A 13,176-nucleotide genomic window follows, 5' to 3' on the forward strand; every position below is an offset into this window, starting at 1 on the left:
ATTTTGGATGCATTTGTAGAAGCTTAAATGCCCCGGGGCACATTGCAGCCCACTCTTTCCCTCATATTCAGAATATTTTGTATTGTCAGCATTTCTGGCTTCACACACACACACACACACATATGAATGAAAACATAAATGCTTTTCTAAATGTGTATTCATTTGCTTTTCTACTCTCTCACCCCAATTTGTTAAGAAATGATTCACTTCTGAACAAACTGCAGGCAAAGTTCTGAATCCAATTACTGTATAGTAATTTGCATTAAAAGGGATGAGAGCCATCAGGGGACCTATTCATCCAAAACAATTTGGTTTGTATTTGGAATTTTCACTAGGCCAATTACACACATGGAAGATTCAGCCGGCTTAAAACCACTGACCTTGGCAAATATTCTGAATTCCTGGAGATCCCAAGACATCCTTGGATCCAAATGCTGCAGCGTTTGTTCATTTAATGCTACTTTAGCGAGCTTGAGGAGTATGTGCATCCTCACGCAGAGCGGAGTCGTGTTTGTCAAGAATGCTGAAAAACTAAATACAGACCAAGTGATAAAAAGGGCAAATTTATTTAAAGCACTTACATAGAAAAATATGATCGATTTGAGTCAACAATAATAAATAGAGCGCCTGACTATCCCCAGGCCCTGTCGGTACAACAGTACAATCAATATCCAGTTTCACAATACAGCAAAGGCACTAGCATTTACCACAATCAACAACACGGCAATAGAGGTGGTGTGGGTGGGAGTGGACAGGGAGCAGGGCTCTTCACGGCACCGTCTGGACTCAGTCCTCGTCAAACGGCCGTCACATACACCGTCACTCGTGACCCACCTCCCATGTTTGCCGTATTTGCAGTGGAAATTACACGAGATCTGCTTGAAGTCTTTTCTGCTTGCCTTCCCCTCCCCTCTAAATGCAGGTAGAGATGAAAATTTGTAGAGAATGCTCAAAAACAAAACTACAGCGCGATGCTGCTACAAGCGATAACGCTGCACCTCTGGTACTTGTTTTGTTCTCCTGCGCTACAGGGAAGGATGCCAACATCGTGATCAGCCTGCAGGCAGCTCCAACATAACGTTAAACACGGATGCTTCTGAGCATAACTGACCAAAGCGTTCAAATAACCAAAAACTAAACTGAAGCAGTAGGACTTATCCATCATGTCCAATGCTACATGTCATAACAACATGACAAATGTATTTCATCATACTTTAATGATTGGAAATGTTGGACAGAGCATCATTAAAAACAAACAGAAAATAAAATGAATAAAGTCCAACTGAAATAAATATCTTTCTGCAGCACACGGATCAGTTGTGGAGACTTCAGGAGAAGCATTCTGGTTTGACGGCTGCATTCCAGTTTGCTGCTGTTGGATGTTTACATAGACTGTATATAAAGATGGCTGATGCTGCTCCTTCCTATTACACAAAAGTAAAAGCCAAGGCGGCTGCATAATAGTAAGAGGGGAGCCGGTTCCCTGCCTGATATGCATATGAGGGCACAACCTTTAAACTTGAACATGTAGCTGTCAACAGATTTACCGATTCGGACGCTCGCTGTATTCTTGTGATTTTAAAGAAAACCGATTTGTGACCAAGTTATTCAGTTTGATACACGTCAGATATTTTGACTAGGCTGGTTGTGCTCTTAGCTTGGTATCAAGATCTGAACTGGGTGCAGGGTTAGTGTTCCCACTGTAAAGACTAACAAACCACCGGCACAAGATGTCAGCACTGATTTCCACGTGATGACATCCTCAACCACACTTTAAAACTGAACGGACATCATCGTTTGAGAAAATCTGATTTCTTATAATCTTCCTCATTAAAATATTTAGGTTTTTTTTTAAAATATTCAGTCACACTGTATTTAATTCTTGATGCTGCACTTTCACGGCTCTGTTACTTTTCTAAATGCATCTGAGCAAAGTGCAAATAAATGTGCATCGGTGGGAAAAAAACTAACCATTGTGACTTTATGAAGCCTCAACTGTCATGGTCTCCGTGCCTGCCGGCCCCGCGAGGCTACATGTGTTTGTTTTGTTTTTTCTCTCTCTCTCTCTCTGCCTGGGCGGAGCTCACTGTGGGCTCCCGCCCTTGGCCCACACACCTGACAACAATCAGCTGCCATCACCTGAAGCACTATTTGAGGCTGGAACACAGATCTTCTCGTCGCTGGATGATTGTACTACAGACGTTAGTGATTCTCCCAGCTCATGTGCTTAGTATTTCGTGATTTGACTTTCCTTCCTGGACCTGTGACCTCCCTACTGTGTGAGCGTGTGTGAGTTTGGGCGAGAAGACGAGAGCGAGTGTGAGAGAGCTTCCCCGTGATTCCCTGGAGTTGGATTTTTTCCCTTCACTGTATATATCGTGCACCGCTGTTGTAAATAAACTGTTTTTGGAGACGTCAAACCGCTCTGCTCTTGAGTCCCTACTACCAGTTGTGACATCAACGTACCGAAACTCTTTTGTGCCAGTAACAGATAAAACAAAACAAAAAAAGCCTTTTGTATCAGACTTTGACCTGTAACTTTGTTTGGTGGATGTTAAAAGCCTTACAAACAAATGCAACAACAAATATTGCTGGACAGGAAGTTTACTGTAATTGCGCTTGATATCCAGTGACCTCATGCTCTGATTTCACTACATCATTAATTCGTCTCCAGTCACACAGGCCTGCAGGCTCATCGGTTAAGGAGGAATGAGTATTCCCCAACTGGTTGGACAGTGCTTGGTGGTGGGTGACTGCTGTCCCTCAGTGAAATTAATCACAAAGAGTGCTGCACTGAAAACTACCCTGTCATTTCTTTGGTTGCTAGAAGATTGCCATGGTCATCTGTAGTTCATATGGAAGACTAGTCTGCAAACACTCACTAACTAATCGTGAAATTATCAGGTTTCTGGTTGACCTGAAACAGAGAACGTCAGGTGTCAGAGTACAAGTTGTGCATTTCATTGAAAAAATACAACTTTTACTTTGAAGTTTCTCGGGTTTGTGTCGCACTCCTGATAGTTTTACTATCACTCAGTGGTTAGTTAGGGAGCGTTTGCAACTTGGCATTTCACAACAACAAAAAAAAAACTATGGGGGACCGCGTTAACTAAAGCAATCACAAGGTTGTCAGTGCAGGATGTAGTTCTCCAACTGCACCACCCCTCACCAACGTTATTCCTGTGAGAGCGGAGGTTTCCAGGTTTATTGACCCATCGCTGATATCATGTAACAGGCTATGACACAAAGTTGGGAACACTACACTACTTTTTTACTCTTTGCTTTTCTCTGTCAGTAAAAATTCAAGCACATCCTGTGCTCTGAGTTAGCCGGTCAGCTGTTTCATTTTAAATAGCTTCAAATCTCATGTAAAATTAGCTTGGCAAAATATTCAATTTGGCAAAGAGAAGAGGACACAGAAGCTTCTTTTTCCTGTTATAATTCAATCCTTCAGATTCTAGTCTGCAGGTAAAGGAATAACAATAAACTGAATTTTGGCTGCAGAAACATTTCAGCTGGACTTTACAAAAACAGCAGCACAGTGGGTAAAACAGCACAGTAGATGGCACGTACAATCCAGTGATTCAGACACATTATAAATGTAATGGCACAAAAAAATAAGCTCCTGCCCGTCGCCGTGCTCTTATTTCAAAGCCAATAGCTTCATCTCATCACTGACAATTATGTGTCGGTGTTGGTCGTGTGAGTTGGTCCCAATTGGTAATGACACATCTCATCAATAATTTTCTGTTTCCAAGGGAGGAATCATGGGAGAAAAATGTAGATTTTTCCAACATGAAAAGAACGTGTTGTGCAACTCTTTACATGCAAGACAGAAGCAAGCGTGACACTGAAGACGAGCTGTAAGCGTGTTGAAGACATGCCCAGTGATGCAGCTGGATCGCTCGTTCCGTAGCTCTCTCTCTGTCACACACACACACACACACACACACACACACACACACACACACACACACACACAGAGCACATCCCTGAAGCCCACAGAAGAAACTTAAATCGTTTGACCAGGACACTATGGATTTCTTTATAAGAGGTCAGAAAATATAGAAAGAAAAAAAACTGATTCTTGTGTAAAGCCATAATCAAAACATTGTAAATGCAAATGCTCACTATCATTGGTTCAGATTTGCACTGAAGAAAAAAAAAGAAAAGAAAATATTAAATATCTTAGTAAATATCAGGAAAGTGATAAGGCTTAAATCTTTCTCCAGTTCGACGTGCCTCCCAAATATGATTCCTAATGTCGGAAGTTTTTCCCCCAGGTGCCAAATATCCAAATATCCAAATATCCGTGGAGATCGACTGGTTCACTGTGTGTCTGCTTGAAAAAAGCCCTGATTGTCAGAACAAATTGTAAGAATATGGTTGTTGTTTCCTCGCCTTAAAGCTAGTCCCATCAGTTTCCACTCTCGTCTATTGTCCCCTTCGGCCGTGTCAGAGTCCCGCGTTACAAATCCGCAGCTGTGCTGTCCTGTTTTGGTTTTCGTCTCTGCGTCCGGTCCTCAGTCACTCCGAGTTGCAGTCGACTGGAGAATTAATGCACAGGAGCCCGGGGATGCTCAAAAGGGCTGTAAAGCTTATATCCACACTCGATACACTCCAAGCCCCTCCAGCGTCAGTACACGTCGGAGCTCGCAGGGCTGACAGAGCTGCTCTTAACAAGTCTACTTTCTAGATGTTTCTCTGGGCAGTGAGGTACTTGAGAGCTGCAGAGCCATACTTCCTGGACAGATCCTGGTGGAACTCATCCTTCAGGGTGTTCAGACAGTTGCGGTAGCTGGAGCTGGAGCGAAATTTAGAGATGTCGAAGCTGGGAGCGTGGGGCATGTGGATCATGAAAGCATTCGGCAGGACCATCAAGTCATACTCCTGAAAAGAAGAAAGAGATGATAAATGGAGAACAAATGCATTTTCAAATGGCTTTCAGCCTCCACTCACAGTTTGGGTAAGTTTATCAAAACTCGATTGGACGGGTTAAATACACCCTTTAAGAATATTGATTTTATGCTACAGTCACGTGGGGGAAAAGCCAAAAATGATGACCAAAATTATCGTGAGTGTGTACACTGAACTTGCAATCTTTGGTTGCCCAGGTCTGCAACAAGAAGGTGATAAAATGGCAATAACCTGGAGTTCATCTGTTTGCAATTACATGCAATCTCTTTGTGACAATATGGCAATTAACTGTGATCAATTGGTAAAAAATTGCAAATCTTTCCCATTACACAGAAATTCATATTAAATCTCAAACACACATTGCTCCACAATAGTGGTTGCTATGGTGAATGGATGTGGACAATGCTTCATTTTAGATTTAGGCTCCATACTGCATCATGGTTAGATGGCTGCTGGAACACAGTCATCTCCCAGCTTCTGGGATGCATAAACTGTACGTTATCTCCCACAAGGAGCATGGTTTTGGTTCTGCTGGAAGACTTTTTCCTGTTAAAATATGGCGTTATTTTTGTGCCACTATTCTGAGCGCACGTAAATAAAATTGCAGGTGCAAGTGTTGCATTTTGAGGAGAAATTTATTTTGAGCGAAGAAAAACTAAATTTGAGTGAACAAAATTCATTGCTGCGTGCAAAAAATGTATTTCAGTGTTTGCTATTATCCACACACACACACACACACACACACACACACACAATAGCAGCCCCTCTCGCTCAGTTTTTGCATTTGCGCTCGCTCCCAATGTGTTGCTCGCGCTCTCAACATTCTGCCCGTGCGCGCTCAACTCTTTGTGTACACCGTTATATTTGTGCCACAAAACCAGCCAATCACAGAGTTGGATGCAAAAATATCTGATTGGCTGTTCTGGTCTCCAATCAGCTCGAAATGACGAAATGCAATATCCCAGAATGCATTTCGTCCAAAACTCAAATGAGGCAGTGGCAGAGAAACACAGAGTGGCGGAGTTTGAAATATTACTCTTTGTGGGTCACAAAATAAACTTTTAAGATATTTTCATGCGAGAATGTTTCTGTGTAAACTTCAAATATCTGCTTGATTTATCAAGACATCACATATTTGCATAAGTGCTCTAACGTTTTTGGAGATGCCTGTTACCCTCCAGCTGACCGGGTGGGAACTGGGGTTAAACATAATATAAAAGGCTGAACTGACAAAAATTCGGCCGACTACACCACCATAAACCATAAAGCCTTTGAACTAAAACGAACGATGTTGTGACAGTGATCTACAGGGTGGGCCATTTATATGGATACACCGTAATAACATGGGAATGGTTGGTGATATTAAAGTCCTGTTTGTGGCACATTAGTATATGTGAGGGGGCAAACTCCTAAGATGGGTGGTGACCATGGTGGCCATTTAGAAGTCGGCCATCTTGGATACAACTTTTGTTTTTTCAATAGGAAGAGTGCCATGTGACACATCAAACTTATTGGTAATGTCACAAGAAAAACAATGGTGTGCTTGGTTTCAACGTAACTTTATTCTTTCATGAGTTATTTACAAGTTTCTGACCACTTATAAAATGTGTTCAATGTGCTGCCCATTGTGTTGGATTGTCAATGCAACCCTCTTCTCCCACTCTTCACACACTGATAGCAACACCGCAGGAGAAATGCCAGCACAGGCATCCAGTATCCGTAGTTTCAGGTGCTGCACATCTCGTATCTTCACACCATAGACAATTGCCTTCAGATGACCCCAAAGATAAAAGTCTAAGGGGGTCAGATCGGGAGACCTTGGGGGTCATTCAACTGGCCCACGACGACCAATTCACTTTCCAGGAAACTGTTGATCTAGGAATGCTCGGACCTGGCACCCATAATGTGGTGGTGCACCATCTTGCTGGAAAAACTCAGGGAACGTGCCAGCTTCAGTGCATAGAGAGGGAAACACATCATCATGTAGCAATTTCAAATATCCAGTGGCCTTGAGGTTTCCATTGATGAAGAATGGACCCAGGTGTCTATGAAGGTTCTCAGTCATCCAGGTCATCGTAGTCAAAGGACGATGACCGTTCTTGGACCTTTGACCAAGAATGGACCCACTACCGTTGTACCCCATATACCACACCAAACCATCACTTTTGTTGTTCCAACAGTCTTGGAAGGATCCATCCAATGTGGGTTAGTGTCAGACCAATAGCGGTGGTTTTGTTTGTTAACTTCACCATTCACATAAAAGTTTGCCTCATCACTGAACAAAATCTTCTGCGTGAACTGAGGGTCTTGTTCCAATTTTTGTTTTGCCCATTCTGCAAATTCTGTGCGCCGATCTGGGTCATCATCATTGAGATGCTGCAGTAGCTGGAGTTTGTAAGGGTGCCATTTGTGAGTAGCTAATATCCTCCGATGTTCGACTAATGCCACTCTCCAGTGACATACGGCGAGTGCTACGCTGTGGGCTCTTGCTGAATGAAGCTAGGACAGCCACTGATGTTTCTTCATTAGTGACAGTTTTCTTGCGTCCAGATTTTGGCAAATCCAACACTGAACCAGTTTCACAAAACAAAGCAAGCAGTTTGCTGACTGTAGCATGGGAGATGGGTGGTCTCGTAGAGTGTCTTGCATTGAAATCTGCTGCAATGACCCGGTTACTGCGTTCACCAGATATCAACACAATTTCGATCCGCTCCTCACGTGTTAACCTCTTCGACATGTCAATGACTGTGAACAAAGAGAAACTTGTAAATAACTCATGAAAGAATAAAGTTACGTTGAAACCAAGCACACCATTGTTTTTCTGTCACATGGCCCTCTTCCTATTGAAAAAACATTTTGGCAACACTGGCATTTCTCCTGCGGTGTTGCTATCAGTGTGTGAAGAGTGGGAGAAGAGGGTTGCATTGACAATCCAACACAATGGGCAGCACGTTGAACACATTTTACAAGTGGTCAGAAACTTGTAAATAACTCATGAAAGAATAAAGTTACGTTGAAACCAAGCACACCATTGTTTTTCTTGTGACATTACCAATAAGTTTGATGTGTCACATGGCCCTCTTCCTATTGAAAAAACAAAAGTTGTATCCAAGATGGCCGACTTCTAAATGGTCACCATGGTCACCACCCATCTTGAGGAGTTTGCCCCCTCACATATACTAATGTGCCACAAACAGGACTTTAATATCACCAACCATTCCCATTTTATTACGGTGTATCCATACAAATGGCCCACCCTGTACACATGTATGATTTGTATCACCTTCATGTTTCCAAACCGACATCATGCCCAGCAGCTTTTACAGCTGTGGCTCCAGCAAACATCAGCTGATACTAGAAAGTAATATTAAATAAATTCTAACAACAGCTGATCAAGCTTGAACGTGCTGTTGTTTAGCGCGACATCCGCTGGTTCCCTGTTTCTGGCACGAAGTGGGTGATAAGCAAACAAGAGAGCTGATCAGCTGATCATTGATCAGTTTCATGATTGAAATAGCAACAGGAGAGGGAGGGGGGGAGAATGAGAGAAGAAGAGGCAGCTGTGCACCAAAGACAGAATAACTCCAGCTTTGTGTCTTTTTTTCATTCTCGCTGAAGTCCGGGACGAATCGCGTTCCTTTTCCCCTCAATACGGATGTATTGTAATTGGTCCAGCCCAGAGTTGATCATGACCAATTGGCTAATCCACCACCTTTCATTGTTTATACCATTACAAAAACAAACAAACAAACATAAAAATGAAAAATCATCATCGGTCCACCGGGCAAATGTCCGGTATGCCCAGTGGCCAGTCCAGCTATGCGATCAGCTGCTGGGTAACAGGCATCTCCGAAAACGTTAGGGCACTTATGCAAATATGTGATGTCTTGATAAATCGAGCAGATATTTGAAGTTTACAGAAACATTCTCGCATGAAAATATCTTAAAAGTTTATTTTGTGACCCACAAAGAGTAATATTTCAAACTCCGCCACTCTGCGTTCCTCCGCCACTGCCTCGTTTGAGTTTTGGACTAAATGGATTCTGGGATACTGCATTTCGTCATTTCGAGCTGATTGGAGACCAGAACAGCCAATCAGATTTTTTTGCATCCAAGTCTGTGATTGGCTGGTTTTGTGGCACAAATATAACGGTGTAGAGAAAGAGTTGAACACGCACGGGCAGAAATGTTGAGAGCGCAAGCAACACATTGCGAGCGAGCGCAAATGCAAAAACTGAGCGAGAGGGGCTGCTATTGTGTGTGTGTGTGTGTGTGTGTGTGGATAATAGCAAACACTAAAATACATTTTTTGCACGCAGCAATAAATTTTGTTCACTCAAATTTAGTTTTTCTTCACTCTAAATAAATTTCTCCTCAAAATGCAACACTTGCACCTGCAAATTTTTTTTTACGTGCGCAGGATAATGGCACAAAAATAACGCCATATTAAAAGAGACTTCCTCCTTCCCACTAAGGATCCTGCTCATAGGGGATCAGTGGGGTACTCTCTGTAATATAGTAGGAGTGTTGCCTTATTTTAAAAAAAGCACATGAATGTTGCTGTGAAGTTGCTCAATCATTACATTACACACAATAGGCACACAATAATTTATATGACATTTATATGACACTGAGTAAAACAAGCATCTGAGATCCTACAGCCCAGCCAGACTCCCACATACTGACTGTGAGCTCATGTGACACACAGATTACAACTGCAATTAAATTTAATTACATTATACATTATGCATATGAGGCACAGACCAAAGACCATCAGCAATAAGATTGATGAGAAGGCGATTAATCAGAAATGGAAGAAATATAAAACGACCATCACTCTCCCCTCTGTCTGGAGCTCCACGTGAGCTCTTGCGTCATGGGGTGAAGATGATCATAAGAAAGATGGTGGACCACAGACACCAAGAACACCACACTGGACTGATATCTAGCAGCGCTTGCATGGTCCTCCTGTTCAAGGAGGCACATGACTTAGGTTTAAAAATCCAAATGATTCAGAAAAGGCTGTGTGGTCATATGAAACCAAAATCAAGCTCTTTAGCATCAACTCGATGTGCCACGTTTGGAGAAAGAGAAAGTCAAGCATGGAAACATTATACTTTTCTGCTAAGGACGGGACAACTTCACGGACATCTGAGTTGACAAGCGATCGGCGAGAAACACGAAAGGATTTACTTAAATCAGTTTATAACTGATTACTATCCCCCCACCTCACCCAGTCGTTCTTCCCCTGCCATCTTTGACCAGATTATTGTGTACATGAGCACGTTTACCTGTGCATCCAGCTCCATGATATGGGACACCTTGTTCCAGCCAAAGCCCACAAAGCGCTGGTCGTACTCGGGACATTCTCTTCTCACCACAACGTACGGCTCAAAGTCTGGCTCCCACTCCACCTTATAGGGCGTCGTGGCCGTTCGCCATTTGGCATAGTTGGTAGGCGCGTGACCCTTTGGCCACACATGATACCTGTGACAGGCAGGAAGAAGGAGACATTGCCAGTTAAATAATCCTCCAATCATCATCGACTGATCAGAAAAGTTCATTTTGGGTCGTAATTAGAAACCTGAAGGTGTAGAGAGTCCCCATGTCCAGCATGGAGAGCAGCTCGGCTTTGGATTTGGGGAAGGACAGACGGTAACGAAGGGTCTCGAAAGCTGGAACCACGAGAGCCTTCTTTGTGTGAGCCATGTCCATCTGCACCACCGACTTTCTGCAGCAGCAAACAGGAAGTGAGAGGCAGCTAAAGCAGCACGTATCTACCAGCAGGGATGACTAAACCCTCGAAAACAGGATTGCAGTCTGAAAGTTCAAAGTAAGTAAAACATCCAGAAATTCCATGAATAATGAATAATGAATGATTTTTGGTTCTTGGTTAGGAAAACTACTCCAAAAGGATTTTATGCAGGACTCATGACTCACCTCTAATGCTGGGCTCAGACTACACAGCACTTTGTGATCAGTGCGTCTCCTATTAGGCGGATATTATCGAGTCAAAAACACTCGCAATGAATTGGCAAATAGACAGAAAACCTAGACCGAACCATGGCAGGAATATCCTGGTGGAAAGGAGGGAAACGTCATCTCTTCTTTGTCCAATAATAATTTTAAGTAGTGTTAAAATATTTTTACTCTTGTTTTCAGTTCATCTTGTGTAGCAGGAGAGCGTCCTCACTGAGGAGCAAACACCGTTTCCACTCGCAGCAATAAGGAAAATGAGTCAGCGCAGAACCAACGGATGTCACAGCGCAGCATTACAACCTCTAAGCACAGCGGAAAGTCAAGGTGTAGGCCTCAGAGATCATTACTCTATTTTATTTTAGTCAGTGGTAAGGTAAGGGTATCAAAAGTACAGTTATAACACCACATCTGTATGTAACACTCTTCAAAAAAAAAAAAAAAACAAGCCATGAAAAGGTTTTCTTACAACAGGACAGTCGGACTCACCTCAGGTAATCATAGAGACCGTACATTGGCAGGAAGTCCACGTCAGTCAGGAACACGTAGGGTGTGTTGGCATTCTTCAGGGCCACGTTCCTCACCAGGTTGACCGGGTAGAACTGGCCCTCCTTGTAGACAATGTGGTAACCCACGTTCTTGCGGTTCTTGAGGACCTCGGAGGCTTGGGCATAACGCAGGAACTGCTGAGCCTCAGCGTCAGACATGTAGAGAGCTAGGCTGATGGGGCCTTCCCAGTGCTTACAGATGGCCTCCAGCATCTGCAGCCTGTAGCAGGCACACACGGTCATTTCACACATTTTCAAGCACACAGATCCAAGCCAGGAGACGATTACAGTACACGGGTTCAGTACCTGTCCATGGAGAGCTGGGCCACCAGAGTGATGTCAGTGTTGTCCTCAGTGGGCGTGTAGTCATACTGCAGGAAATACAGGTGAACTCGGTGCACTGTCAGTCGCTCTCGACGGAAGTCGTAACACTGATCGTCCTCGTCCAGCTCCTCCAGAGCCTTTTGTAGCTGAGCAAAAGTACACACAGTTACAACAGTTAAATGTCATTTTCAATTTCCTTTATCTTCGAACCCAACGGTCCCCAACCCCCGAGCCACCGGCCGGTACCGGTCCGTGAGTCGTTTGTCATTAGTATAGAATAGAATAGAATAGAATAGAATTCAACTTTATTGTCATTGCACATGTCATAGGTACAGGGCAACGAAATGCAGTTTGCATCCATCCAGAAGTGCTTTAGCCATGATATAGATATATCTTCCTTCCTGTAGATGTCCTTTATGGCAGGAAGTGGTGCTCCGGCGATGCGCTGGGCAGTTTTCATGACCCTTTGCAACGCCTTCCGGTCCGAGGCAGAGCAGTTCCCGTACCAAACTGTTATACAGTTGGTCAGGATGCTCTCGATGGCGCAGCGATAGAAGTTCACCAGGATGTCTGAGGACAGGTGGTTCTTCCTCAGAGTCCTCAAGAAGAAGAGGCGCTGGTGAGCCTTCTTGACCAGCTTGGAGCAGTTGGTCGTCCAGATGAGATCCTCAGAGATGTGAACTCCCAGGAACTTGAAGCTGCTCACACGCTCCACAGCCGTCCCCTTAATGTGGATGGGTGGATGTGGGTCAGCATTCCTCCTGTAGTCCACGATGAGCTCCTTGGTCTTCTCAGTGTTGAGCATCAGGTTGTTTGTGTCGCACCACTTAGCCAGACGATCCACCTCCTCCCTGTAGGCGGCCTCATCGTCACTGATGAGGCCAATCACCGTGGTGTCAACTGCAAACTTAATGATGGTGTTAGAACCACCGGCAGGTCTGCAGTCGTGGGTGAAGACGGAGTAGAGGAAAGGGCTCATCACACAGCCTTGTGGTACACCGGTGTTCATTGTGATTATAGATGAGCAGTGGTTATCCAGCCGGACATGTTGGGGGCGGTTGGTCAGGAAGTCCAGTAACCATTTGCAGATGAGGGAACTGATGCCCAGGTCTGTCAGTTTCCTGATGAGTTGTGAGGGGTGGATTGTATTGAATGCTGAACTTAAGTCTATAAACAGCATTCTGGCGTAGGTGTTGTTGTTGTCCAGGTGTGAGAGGACAGAGTGCAGTGCGATGGAGACTGCATCCTCTGTGCTCCTGTTCTGGCGGTATGCGAATTGGTGGGGGTCCAGGGTGGGGGGGAGACAGGATTTGAAGTGTGCTAGGACCAGCTGCTCTAAGCACTTTATGATGATGGGGGTGAGTGCTACTGGGCGGTAGTCATTGAGGCTAGATGGGTTGGAGTTTTTGGG

The 13,176-nt window shown here is 44.0% G+C and overlaps 1 protein-coding gene across 1 annotated transcript in view; it reads right to left on the minus strand.

The window, feature by feature from the left end:
- Positions 1-547: 547 nt before the first annotated feature.
- Positions 548-13,176, minus strand: part of large2 (LARGE xylosyl- and glucuronyltransferase 2) — a 131,096-nt gene continuing 118,467 nt past the window's right edge. Inside the window, exons 12-16 of the mRNA XM_087842177.1 lie at positions 11,748-11,911; positions 11,383-11,661; positions 10,502-10,648; positions 10,209-10,404; positions 548-4,890 (exon numbers count right to left, since the gene is read on the minus strand). Coding sequence (XP_087698303.1) covers positions 4,693-4,890; positions 10,209-10,404; positions 10,502-10,648; positions 11,383-11,661; positions 11,748-11,911 — 984 coding nt within the window. The 3' untranslated portion in view covers positions 548-4,692. The remainder of the gene's footprint in view (positions 4,891-10,208; positions 10,405-10,501; positions 10,649-11,382; positions 11,662-11,747; positions 11,912-13,176) is intronic.

This window comes from Neolamprologus brichardi, chromosome 1 (assembly GCF_056152115.1).
Source record: "Neolamprologus brichardi isolate AB-2024 chromosome 1, ASM5615211v1, whole genome shotgun sequence".
NCBI lineage: Eukaryota > Metazoa > Chordata > Actinopteri > Cichliformes > Cichlidae > Neolamprologus > Neolamprologus brichardi.